The following is a 13991-nucleotide window of genomic DNA, read 5'->3' on the forward strand; positions in this document are numbered from 1 at the left end:
TCCTCACAAAGAACCAACAGTCCTCATTAGTCTCTCCGTGACAAAACCACTGTCGTGACTATGGCAACATTTCGTAAACCTCCGAAGCAGATGACGTGTTTTTGTACTTTATTGTAAGCTTTTATATAAAAAATTTTCATTCAAGGACGTTCATCTCAACTTGTGCCAATCACTTTATAAGTTCATTAGTTTACAAATGATTGCAACAACCCGTTAATAAAATGGAACACCTAAAAAGGTTTTTTTTTAGTATTTTACATAACTTCAAGCTTCATACTGCGGCTCTTCTTGTTAAGGAGGTTGAGCCAAGAAGTAGCAGGAACAGCCCAGCAAGTTCTGATGCCCCAGTGGAAGTGACTAGTTAGAAGGTTTTATTGGCACAGCCTTGCTCTGCTTAAAAAAAAAATAAATTCCAACAGCAACAACAAAAAAAAAAACCAAACCCAAAACAATCAAACCAAAACAAAAAATGAACATAATCTAAACAAAGATCATCTTCTCCAAGAAACAGTTCATATTCTCATACAGCCATGAAAAATGTTTAATGTCTTAACATACATGTGTTTTTCCTATATCATTAATTTGGAAATACTACAAATGCTGTCATTTTAGACCAGAAAAACTACTGTGATTTGCAAGACCTGACACTTCCTAAAACAGTATCAAACAATGTATTAAACTTCTTGGTTTTAAATGAAACAATACAATGCAAGTCTCTGCAGTCTGTATTTTGCAAAAGGTAAGAAATACACAAAAGTGTGTGAACAACTCACTCCTATTGAATGATCTTCAGTAACTCGATAGCCTGATGAAGGGAGCTTACGCTTCCAAATTAAAAAAAAAAAAAAAAAGAGAAGGGAGGGCATGGCCCAAATATGCTTCATCCATAAGAACAAATACAGTAAAGGCCCAAACTGCTCAGTCCAGATACCTAAGAAGAGCGGAATGGTAAGGCTGTAACTTATACTTTACATGTCAGTTGACAGATTATCCACTAACTTATCTAATAGCTAAAGTCTTCAGTACGGCTGTTATAGGGGCACTCGTAGCTTGAGTCTGTGTTGGAAAACATAAAAAAGAGCTTGTTTTGTTGACATTGGTCCAGATACACAACAGTCCAATATTAGCCATCTTCTTTTGGAGGAGTGTACCAGCCTGCGGAGAACAGAGATACGCATTAGGCACTGACACTGCTACGTCAAGACAAGCTTAACCATCTTACTCCCAATTTGTGGGAGATGGAAGCCTGATCTGCCTTCTTCCTTCCCCCTTAAAGCAGGCCAGCTCACTGAGACCCCATCCCTCAACGCTACTGGTCTGCAGTGGGAGATAAAAAAGCACATGGCATATTCCAGAATCAGACCCAGTACCTGGGCATGAAAATTAAATACTTCCAAGTTTAGGGGTTTTTTGTGGCAGCAGCTATCCTGAGTTGGACAAGCTGGACATCAGAGGAAGCTGTTGAAGGAGCAACATTGCTGTAACAAAACCAAATGGAGTACAGGTAAAACCCCATGTCTTCAATCCCCTTAATGCACAAACACAACTGGGATACTTGTATACAAATCCCATCTTGCATATACTGAAGAGTTAGGCAAGTGCAAGCATTTGAACGGTTTATCCTACTTCTGCAAATCTTGCTGTAGGAATGGGCTCAGAAACGTCAGCTGAATAACTTGCCTCCTGATGGGATTGGGCAGTTTAGCAGTTGAATCATACCTAATCAAGTTTTTTCTAGACACCTCCAGATCTCCAATCTGAAGTCTCCCAGCCACTATCATAAAAAAATTCTCTACATTTTTGTACAGTAAGTACGGGGGCTATTTGTGTTGTCCCAGAGAACAGGTAGCAGCTATAAGTTAAAGACACCTTTTGCAGCAGCACTAAATGCTGTGAACGCTTTGTGTACAGCTCCTGATGCAGCAGTAATCACTGTAGTCAAGACTAGCATATAGCTAGAAGTAAACAGACAGCCATGCTGGCTTTTGTAGCAAACTAAAAAAGCAAAAGACTCAGTTAATGGCAAGAACAAAATATCATAAAATTGGAAAGCACTTTGAAGTCGTTATCTTTGATCTTCCTTCCAACCATAGCAAAGGCATTATGTTCAATGTTAGAGGGAGGGAAACTGAGGCGCTCCCCACAGTCACCCTGAAATATACTCTCATGATCATAGCAACATGAACTCCCCGAGGACACTCTGTCCAACCTGGATCAAAGAACAAAACCGAAGTGGTAACTGGGACTAACTCCCTCATCATGAGACCAGCTACCAACTCTGCTGACTACTTTTACATAACATATTAAGTCACTTAAACCTTTTAAAGCCTCAGGTCATTTGTTGCCTTCTCATCCTCACACAATGAATGCAATTATGCCTGAAGCACTTGAACACTTGGTTTTTTGCAGCTGAGAGACCATTAACTGGCTTTGAATAGGGTAAAAAAAAAATAATAAAATGTCTCCCATTTCTATTGCACAGTTTTCCAGCCAGTGCACTTCACTTGGTCTTTCTGTATTTTTTAGTCTCTGGTCTTTCTTTTAACTTTCTCTCTTCCTTAATGACTACTGCTACTAAGGTCTTGCCACATTGAAGCCTTCAGAGAAAGGGGCAAACTTCCAGCAGGCACTTCCCTAATAAATCAGACACTGGAAAGGCTACAGTGAAGTTACTAGACCAACTGGCTGACAAGAAAATTGAACTACCTTCCAAAAGGCAGTAGGAACACACAGAATATCTCTATATTCATGTAAGCCAGAAAAGTGGCAGTGATTGTTAGTCAGGTTACTTTCAGCACTATTGTGTTCCTAGTGCAAGATGAGAAAAAGGAAACACCATCTATGGTCTTCCCAAGCCAACAGAAGACACTCTGGCACTTCAGATTTCACTGCAGCCAAACGCCAATTCCCAGGTTGCTGTGCTGACAAGAACAACAGTGCTGGAATGTACATACCATTTTTCTCATGGATTTGTACTAATGACTTATAGGACTGCTGTGCTCTTGCTAGATTATATTGATTCTGAAAAGAGAAAAAAATAACATTAAAACTGCATCTAGACATGCAAAACCTAAAAACAGTTTTACAAAGAAACTTTACAGTGGGCTTACAAATAAAAACAATGCACAATGTTACAACATTCCTGGCTTTAAAGCACAACATTTTCAAGACAAATGCCCTTATTTTCTCATTTCTCTTCCATCGTAATGGCAATAATTTGTATACCCCTGCTGCTGGAAAGGCCCCTCTATCAGAGGGTTCTGTGCCAGAGGTAAATCAGAAGTGCATGCAACTGCAACAGTGGACTTCAGGCAATCCCCACCGTCACTCTGTCTTGCCCAGCTGAATAGTTACTGGGTTAGACAGACCTGTGATGATAAACGTTTACACCTTACCTAGTTCACTATCCTTGAATCAGTACTTAAGAACTGGCATCCGAGCAACAATTTCATCGACTTCAGTATTTAAACATCCTTTGAAAACAGCATTTAGTACTTCAAAGTCTTTTAAACTATGGCCCGTTACCAGCATGCACACTTCAATTATGATTTTGATTAATGTGAAATGGCTTGCTCAGAAGTATTTGCATTATATTATTTTTCACCCTCACAGAAATTTGCAGGTGTCTAGTCCAGTAAAAGGAGGAGAACTTTTTAACATCAGCGTACGTGATCCTGGCAGTCAGGCTGTCATCTACAGCCCTTCTCAGAGCCAGAATTTCCAGATCCTCCCAAATCTGAATCCTCCTTCACCCCCCCTCTTGCCAATACCAGGACAGTACAGGTCCAACTACTTAACACACCCTGCCCATCCCAAGGTTTTATACTCCTTGTACATTAATAATTTCTCAACAAACTCATCATTAACTGCCAAACAACTACTCCTACATGCACCAAACATCAAGATAAATCCAAAAGCCATTCTGTCATTAAGCACATTCTATGCAAGTCAGCAGACATGGATGCCTAACAGTAACTTGTGGAATTGATAGACGCAGCACATTTACCTTATTAGCTCCAAACTGTACTCTGGCTTTTCCTTTGACTAAAGTGGCATTGATCTGCATGATGACTGATTCTATTGAATAGGCACTGCTCCAGCCCTGGAGGAGGAAGGAAATATTTCTATATAACATGTACTCGCTTTTTGTGCTCACCTGGCAAATACATTTTAGAATGTGCTTTGGGATTTTTTTTTCTGCACTGCAGTTTTAGTTTTAACTACTTGTTTTCAGTTAACAACTTTTATTTTCCAGAGAAAATCTGGAACATGATATATAGCATTAGAACTTGTAGGAAAAAAGAAAAGGCCAAATCACATATTTCCAAAACACACAGCAAGTCAAAAACAGTAAGGGCTCCATTATAACAGCATTTACACATTTTCAACAACATCACAAGAGAAATTACAACTTCCTGTTGTTCTAAACTAGTACAACTAAAGTATAGTAAAAAGACTATCTAATGAAGCCATTGAGTGAGCTATAACAATTTTGCTCCCACGTAAATTACTGCTTCTCGCTTCCACTGCTTTAGTTCCTAGGGTTCACAAAGTTTCTGCCAGAGCCTGCAAATAGTTATTGTTCATTTACTGATTTTAAAGAGAAAACCAATCACACTGCCTGCACAAGAGCCATCCATGGCTAGAATCTTCTGCATTCTTCACTTCTCCAGAGCAGATTTCCTGCAGTAGCAGAGGCTTCTGGAAAAGAAAACATTGTGTCTTGCTCCTCCAAACTCACTCTTTACACTGGCTTCCTCCCAGAAATTCTGAAAATTCAAAGGTGATGCGCTCACACTTCTTGCCTCTTCCTCAGACCTCTTGTAAGCCATCCAATGCAGAAAAGAAGATCTCACACATGATCAGCAAGGCAAATCTTGGGGAACTGAGGTTTATTCCACCATGTCCCTTTGGAGTGTGTGATTTATTACACACTGGGATTCTTCAACTCAGGGGAAATACCTCTTTTCATTATTTTAAAGCATGCTTTGTTATTATCCAGATAACAGAAGCTGTGTTCACCTGTTTAGTAAGAAGTTCCATGCATAATGCACCTCCACCTAGGACATACCTAGAAACAAACGTGAAAGAAAATGTATTTGACATCAGCAGTTAGTAAAAAGATGAAACTGTTCACAGCACTTTAAGCTCTTGCAGGCTAGTTTGTTCAATTTTTTGTTCACATAAAGCAGCAATGCCCTTTAACCAGTAATATATCGTAACTAGTTAGCCATATATTTACTTACGCAAAGAAGATTAGCCTTGTGAGGCAAAAAAAAATCCCTCTGCTAACTATACTTAGCTAAAATCAGCAGCTGAGCTAGTCTGCACTACTGCTTACAGAACTGCAAACAGACCATGAAAAAAGGACGGTTGCTTTTTATTGCTACACTGTGTCTATGTAGTACTGTCACGTAGCCATAAAAACCCCAAACATTCACTTCTGTAAAGAAATTTAACACAGTTCCCAGCAATGTAGGTGCAGCTATAAATCAAAGGCACAGACAATGAGATAAAGCAGATCTTCACCTGCTCTTTTTCTATAAACCACTTTCTAATTTCAGTACCACCTCATCACACATTGTGCTGACTGGGACTCAGCGGCCAGCATGCCTCGTTGTCACAAAACCTGCACTGAGGGAGTAGCTTTACCACTTCAGCAATGTGCCTGCCCCGTGATCTGTAGATCTGTACAACATTCACAGGGAAATCCAAACCTTCTGGGCTGTTCTTTCTTTCAGTCTACAAAGAAGTCCAAGTACAACAAAACCAGAATCCAAACGAGCTTTCTGGAGTCTGGCACTACTTGTTTACTTTTTTGGTAGCAACAACCCTGATGAACACTATTTAACTGCACTAAGCATTTCCTGAATGCAAAAGAGATACAGCAATTAAAATCAAACCAGAATCAGCACCAGCTATCACAGGCTGCTTTTTCAAACCTACAGGTATCATTTCTTGTCTGCAGGAGATGCATAAAAGCCTTGGAGGGCGAATATAATCTCTTCACCATGGATACATACAAGTGCCACTGTCAGCACTTCAAACACATTTTAAACGACTTTTAGAGCATGGTGTTGATTAAAGTTAGTACTTTTGGATTAGCATTTGAAGAGTTTTTAGACAAAACCTTTATGCCAGCGATTTGAGCAAAAGAGAGTCAGTTAAGGCTAGACAGCAAGTTTAAGGCAACACCAGGATCAAGACCCATTCCAAGTACCAACTCAAAACATTCTACTACTCTGAATGACACGAGAAGTAGCAGTGATGTTAGCCATCCACAGAGAGGCCAGTTCTTAAACATTATGGCAGGCACCCACTAAGCAATTCAAAGAGGAATTTGCACCCAGCTGTTTGCCTACTATTAGTTCATAAAGCTTGAGAAGCAAGTCTCTGTATCACACCTGGAGTTTTTCACCAAACTCAAGGTCTACAGCAGCTCATGTATATATTTAGGGGAAATTTCCTGAAGTCTGTTAATTTCAAAATGTTCCCTGCAAACCCAATCAACCAATCTCAAATTGTAACACTTTTACCAACAAGCAGAATTTCTGTAAGGCAACTCAAACCTACCCTCCTGTGAGCACAGGAGATACCACTCGCACAAAGGGAGGATCAAAAGGGAAGTTATCCTGAAAAGCATAACAAAAAACAGGTTAAGAAATATACTGCGACACTGTTTTCCTAACCAGGAAGTACTTCAACATCCTTATTTGGTAAATCAGATTTAAAGCAGTAACATTTTTCAGTTCCATAAAAATCACTTTTCCACAGTACCAGCTAAAAAGCAATTTTTGTGAAGCTTTAGTGCTGAACCTAAAAGTTGCAATTTTTTTAAATTTTTTTAAATGTTACAGCTCCATCTTTACCCAAGTAACAGCTAAGGATTGTTTCAGTCACTTTCTACAGTAAGCTAAAACTTCAGCCCCAGCATTTCTTCCCATAGACACGTACCTTAAAAGAGAAGTTGAGTAAAATATATTCTACACCTTCTTTTTCTTTTAAGACCTGAAGATCACTATGCAATGGGCTATCAGGATCAACCCTATAAAAGAAGCAAGGGTAAACCTTTGATGAAGTTAATATTTTCACTACCTGTAAATAGTAATTACTCTTAAACAGCTCCTTTATGTACTTGTAGTTTACAAACCGTAATTTGAAGTGAATTGTAGAAAACTCTTGCTCCCTTCACAAAATAAAATTTGCCACAAGATCAGCATGAAAGCTTGCTGCCACACACTACATTCCCAATGCTATCAAGTGTTATTTGAACATAGCATGAAATAACCCATTTATTTGAAAATGGCAATTTGAATTCTCTTCAGTTCACTGGAGATCTATGTCCCAAGGGAGGAAGGGGAGGGATTTTAGCAGGACGACTCCAGTGATCTAGTTTTCAGTACACAGCCAGTGAATCCTTTATAGAATATGCGATCACAGTTCTGTATCAGCTGTTAGAGCTTCGGCTGATGCAGATTACTTTTAAAGCCAGCAGCTTCTGCTCAGCAGAATTTCAACAATTGTTTGATGCAAAATGCTGGTGGTGAGCAGCCTAGACATTAATTTAGACACTACGGGGTTAATCCCACCCAGGCTCTGATACCCAAGCAGCTTTTAAAAGAGACTAGTCAAAAAATGCCCGCAGCAAGCCAAATGCAAATGTTAAACAAAATGATGGGCTATTACATCCAATCCTCTGCTACAGGTGAAGTCACAAATTTATTAGATCTCATTGCAGAATGACTGGGGTACTTTGTCCGCATCCTACCAACAGGAAACTTTTTCAGCAGAAAAATCTTCCAGTGGTCAGAAAGCCATCATTTCCAGCCTAGCTTGTACTGGGCCAGTTCAGAGTTACTTGTTCTCGTAACAATGCTGTTCCTTAGGAAAATAGGCTCTTTTCTCTTTGACATTTGCCCCCTCAACTAGGTTGCACACACTTCATTTGTTTTCAGACACTTTTTGCTGGGATAAACAAACACAATACTCCTTATCTTCTCTCAGTCATTCTGGAAGCCATTTGCTGCATGCACTCCTTCTTCTTTCTTGAAGGCAGAAAATGAGACCTGTCCACAGCACTTGAAAAGAGGTTTCAAATCACTGCTCAGTGGTTTGAGCACTTTGTTACAGAAGCACTCAATAGACAAGGCCTCCTGCAACATGGCACAGATTTTTCTGACAAACACCATTCCTGCCGTTTTCAGCTTCAAAAAACTCCCATGCCTATGATGATGACACCAAGAAGGAAACAAAACTGTGTTGCAGCAGCTGGTGACACAGTCATAAGAGTCTTACCACCAGGACAAGGCAACAGTTCCTACAGGCAGGTCAACTACTGTGCTGAAACAGCTTATGACCTTACGCTTATTCACCATGGCATATCTGAACTGACAGAAGTTCTTTTCACTCTTGCCATCTTCTGCAGCCACCCCACCTAATCTGGATAGGCTTTTCCTTCCTACAGGTTATCTTGTAGGATGATGGCAGATGATCTTGTTACAGGAGTAATTTCAATATAATACCCCTAGATTAAACTTATTGGACTATGGCCACAGCAAGATGAGTAATCCCCTAGCACACGCAGTGAAAAGCAGTACCTAAGACAAGACAAGTAGGTTATATAATTATATACATCATAACTATGTTATATCTAAAAGTTTCAGTCCTATGTGTCTGCTCAAATGTAGAAATAAAGAACCAAGAACACTAAGACAGTTCTGTTCCTTCTTACATCTCGAATGAAACTAGAAGTTGCATTTTCTTGAAATTAAAGCCAAACAAACAAAATCAAACTGAAACCATCCAGAGAAAAACTCCAGACAAAAAATGTCATCATTTAAGGTTTCTTATTTTGGAGTAGTTTCAGAAAGAGGATTGAACCATAATGAAAGTTACAGTAATACCTGTGGCTGGCTGTGCAAAGAGGGGTTTTTTTTCACCAGCTCAATTACTACTGCTCAATTTCTGTACATCAGAATTGAAGCCACCACCCACTATTTTTTATGCTATGGCTAGAGATTCTCACTTATCAAAAGTAAGAATCTCTGCAGCAATAATAAAACAGATTCTTCAGAACATGAAAAAACTTTAACTTACTTCAGAAGTTTAACGTGCCATTCATACAAGCTGTCATTTACCAGTTCCACTGAATATATCCCTGTAGAAATATTAGATGGAATTAATTAGGCACTGAAAGTTGAAAAAGGGAAAATTTAGCAAAAACATTCTTTGCTTTCAAGTACAAATACTGCCAGCAGATGCAAGGAATAGGTAAGATACTGAGATAGTGATAGTGAGGCACATCCTTCCTCCAATAGCAGCAGCCCTTCTGAGCACCTACAAGGAAAAAAGTTCTTTCACTTCTATAAAAGAATTCCACACGAATCAAAATGTTTTCCTGACACCTAATCATTTCCCTCCTCCCAGTTCCCCTTCAAACTTTCCACACCTGCAACTCCAGCTTGCTTAGTACCGGGTGTATTTTATACCCAGTACATGACCAACACACTTAAAACACTGAACACGCAGCCTGAGCCCGCAGCATTGCGTTTCACCCGGTCTCATCAGTACCGGCAGACCAGGACAGGACACTGGACACTGTATGGAACAGAAACCCCAGAAGAGAGGCTGTTACACTGGATGAAGCACACTCTGAACGGCTGACCAAAAAAGTCAGAAAGATGCATCAAAAAATAACTGTCTCTGGAAGTCAGCTGGTGATTTTCAGTGGTCCATTTGTTTTAAGCATATGAAATAACAGTTCGGTTTTTCACTTGAAGGGAAGGATGAAAGGTTATCTGCCATTTTCTTGTATATTCAAGCTTCTTCTCTGCAAGGGTTCACAAGCAACCCAAGAAAATAAATAATTCTTTAACCATCAGACTAAAAAACGGTAGCAAATGGTATCAGTGATGTTCAAAAGTCTAATCGCTTCCCCCACAGACTATTCACGCAGGTATACTAAAGAACTAGGACTACACTTGTCACCTGGGATAATATTTAACAGCACATCTGTCGCTGACATAATTATTTGGAAGACACACACAAATGAGGAATCTGCCCAGGATTTCTGAAGGTTATACAACCAAGCGACTGCAGTTACCACATTCTCTCCAAGGAATTACTGCATTCATTTCTGAGTTTTATTTATTAGAATACATTATCTTGCAGTTGAAACTCTTAAGCATTAGTACTTGGAGTACAGATGACATTTCAAGCTGTCCAGACAGCTTTCCTTCTAAAGCACTCAAAAACTCAGTAAACAAGGTGAAGAAACCATGCTTGTTTCTCCTCACCACAGTGCAACAAACAAGTGGGTACTGCAGCCAAGATCATGATTTCAAATTTTTCTAAGTCTAGGACAACAAAGCAGGTCTGAAAACTTACTCACTGTGCTCTCAATGTTCCTTTTAATCAGCAGGTCGTTCAGAGACACCCCACTTTTCTGTTCGAGGATGAACAGAAGAAGCTATTAGGGCCTTTTCCAATTTCCCAGATCCAAGGACACTATTTTCTGAATTGCCCCCAGTGCAAGTGGAAGTCACAACGCGTAAGAACTTAAATTTGTACTGCTCTGATGTAACAACAAAAGAGTTGACACTGAGAACTCTGCTCATTTTCAGAGCCCCTTAGTGATGAATCTATCCCACCACTGTATCCAGAGTATTTTCTCCCACCTACATCCAGAGGGGAATGAGCTCTGGAAGAAGCAGCCTCTCAGTATTATGGCTTTGGCACCTAGCACGAGTATAAATACTTGTTACAGACAACCAAACAAGTTACAGTAAGGATTCTGACCATGTCCTAAATAACGGAAGATGGTAAGAGAACTTCTACCAGCTTGTTTATTCACTAAGCCTCTTGCCCTACTCCTGCATTCCTTCCACCACCCTCAAAGGCCTGTTCTTACCCAGAATTCATGTTCCAGTCCCTCAGCTCCATGGGCTACCAAGGTCCACACGTTTTGCTAGCTTTCCCAAAGGGGTAACTTCTGCTGGTATTAAGACCTGTACTATACCTAAACCAGAAGCTGTAAAAGGGCTCTTTGGAGAGATGTGCACAGTTGAGGACTGACAGGAATGCACCTCAACAGAACAGTAAGCAACTTAATCAACCTTGCAAGCAACCAGATTTTGAGCTGAATAGTATCTGCATGTCCTTGTGAACAACAGCAGCAGCAGGGTTGCTCACTGTCTTGATACTCAAGCTTCTTAACAACAGTATTTGAAGTTCAGGGGGGAGTTGTTTGGTTTTTTAGTAGTTAAGAGGTATTATTTGGAACCAGCTCATATTAATTTAGACAGTAAGAGGAAAAAAGTTACTGTCAAGAAGAATCTATCTGATTAGCACCAGTTTGAGAGGTCCGTAAGGTAAAAAAGGGAATCAAAGTAGGTTCCCCTCAATTAAACACATGAGGTTTTTTGTTTCATTCCTCTAAGAAGCCATCCATAGAGGTGATGAAGTAAAAGCAAACACACAGAACCACAAAGCAAGCAAAAAATTAAGAGATGAAGAGGCAGGACAAGAAACAACCCCTGCCAAAACAGAGGCAGTGTCTTACTTATAGCAACTTCACAACACCCAGAAGTAAATCCCATACAGTCTTTGGACAAAGGCAGTAAGCTGAAGTCACTATATATGAACAACACCACCACTAAAGATGTGAACACAGAAGATTTCATTTAATATCCCCAAACTCTTTGTTCCTCCCTCTCCCTCCCTACCCCCTAAATTATGTTATAAGCTTTGTAAATTCTTCCATATGAACTAACCAAGTCTCAAACTTCATATTTGGAAATGAGATCATCTCAGTTTGGAGGACTTGTGACTCCGATTATCAAAACAGGTTAATGAAACTCTGCCTAATTTATAACAGAATATCTTAATTTGCTGGAGCATTTTTTTGCTTCTGTTAGCTCATAAGAAAATGGTTTTCTTTGTTTTTAAGGGTAGTTCTTCACCTGAATTTTGCAGGTAGATAAGCAAGCTTGTAGTCATCTTTTACTTGAACTCCAACAGCAGTATTCCAATCACTAAAGGCACTTCAGTTCTAAAATGGATACCACCTTGAATATACACCCATAGTTGAAGTCCTGACAGTGTTTTTTAACGCTAGTTTTTTATAAAATACTTTAACAAAAAAGAAAAAATTTAAAGGAGTATTACTACAAGTACCACTCGCTTCAGGAGTCCCAGTGTTGTCCTATTGTCAATCCTGAAAATACATAACCCCACATACACTAAAGTGATCCTTATCCAACTAAAAAGCAGCCCTAGATTTTCTGGCTTATATTACAAAAAATGAAAACAGTGTTAAAATTACCTTGCAACAGTTACCAGAACCTGAAGTTGCACAATGGTTCCCTTTGAGTGTTAATAGTAATAAATTAAATTAATGGAAAAATGGACCATGGAGCAAGTACTCAGAACAAAGATCCCATTAAAAAAAAAAAAAAGTCCATTATCTACCATGTTCCTGCTCACATGGTGATACTTATCTAACAATAAAAGACAGAACTAGGCTATAAAAGCAGGAGTTTTGCAGAAAGGAAAGGAACGGATATTTAAATTTGCTCAAGTCCTAAGACTAAATGAAGCCATAAGGAATGAATCTAGGCAAGTTTTATAAGAAACAGCATAATTTACTGGCAAAATTTCATAAATGCATCAGTAGGATGGGGTTTCAAAGCAGGACTGTCATCAGTTTTACAGTGTCAACCTCCACTCAACACTTGATTTCATTAACATGTTTTGGCGATCGACAGGAGACATCCATTACAGTCTTCTTACATATTCCCAAGTCATAAGCTAATGAGAAGTTACTATACTCACCCTTTAGTATCTTAACTTTCTTTACAGTTTAGCAAGCTTTACTTTTCCTCGTGATTTAGAGTATGGCTTTCCTACATTAGGAGTTCAGTCTCTTGCAACTAGTTAAGACTTGTTATTAATCTAAAGCCAAGAAATAACATTATTAAGCAAGTCAAATCTTCACCTCAAACACCACCTATTATAGGGGCTCCTGGCTGTGCCTCCAGCAGTATCCCTGTGTGATTAAGCACCATACAGTCTTTAGAGTCAAGTAGATTGGTTATACCCCATCCTTGTTCTAAACACAAAAACAAACCACAGGGAAACTACAGGCCGCTGAGTCTCAACTCTGTGCCTGGCAAGATCATGGAGCAAATCCTCCTGGAATCTATCCTAAGGCACATGAAAACAAGGAGGTGATTGGTGACAACCAACACGGCTTTACCAAGGGCAAATCCTGCCTGACAAATTTGGTGGCCTTCTACGACAGGGCCACAGCGCTGGTGGATAAAGGAAGGGCAACTGACATCATCTACCTGGACTTGTGCAAAGCCTTTGACGCTCTCCCATGTGACATCCTTGTCTGTAAGTTGGAGAGACATGGATTTGACGGAAGGACCACTTGCTGCATAAGGAATTGGCTGGATGGCCACACTCAGAGAATTGTGGTCAATGGCTCAATGTCTAAGTGGAGACCAGTGACAAGTGGTGTTCCGCAAGGGTCGGTACTAAGACCAGCATTGTTTAAAATCTTGGTTGACGACATGGACAGGGGGGATCAAGTGCACCCTCAGCAAGTTTACTGATGACACCAAGTTGTGCGGTGTGGTAGACATGCTGGAGGGAAAGGATGCCATCCAAGGGACCTGGACAGGCTGGAGAGGTGGGCCAATGCAAACCTCATGAAATTCAACAAGGCCAAGTGCAAGGTCCTGCACGTGGGTCGAGGCAATCCCAAGCACAAATACAGGCTGGGCAGAGAATGAACTGAGAGCACCCCTGAGGAGAAGGACTTGGGCGTGTTGATTGATGAGAAGCTGAACATGAGCTGGCAAGTGTGCGCTTGCAGCCCAGAAAGCGAACTGTATCTTGGGCTGAATCAAAAGCAGCACTAGCAGCAGATCGATGGAGGTGATTCTCCCCCTCTACTCTGTTCTCGTGAGAACCCACCTGGAGTACTG

General features: G+C 40.1%; 1 protein-coding gene across 1 annotated transcript in view; it reads right to left on the minus strand.

Annotated features, from left to right (window-relative positions):
- Positions 1-523: 523 nt before the first annotated feature.
- UBE2Q2 (ubiquitin-conjugating enzyme E2Q family member 2) overlaps positions 524-13991 on the minus strand; it is a gene marked incomplete at its 5' end in the record, with an annotated part of 34104 nt that continues 20636 nt past the window's right edge. The window contains 7 exons of the mRNA XM_010084727.1: positions 524-1155; positions 2955-3021; positions 4007-4102; positions 5023-5071; positions 6574-6632; positions 6955-7045; positions 9097-9157. Coding sequence (XP_010083029.1) covers positions 1124-1155; positions 2955-3021; positions 4007-4102; positions 5023-5071; positions 6574-6632; positions 6955-7045; positions 9097-9157 — 455 coding nt within the window. The remainder of the gene's footprint in view (positions 1156-2954; positions 3022-4006; positions 4103-5022; positions 5072-6573; positions 6633-6954; positions 7046-9096; positions 9158-13991) is intronic.

Source organism: Pterocles gutturalis, unplaced genomic scaffold (assembly GCF_000699245.1).
Source record: "Pterocles gutturalis isolate BGI_N339 unplaced genomic scaffold, ASM69924v1 scaffold9235, whole genome shotgun sequence".
In the NCBI taxonomy this organism is placed as follows: Eukaryota; Metazoa; Chordata; class Aves; order Pterocliformes; family Pteroclidae; genus Pterocles; species Pterocles gutturalis.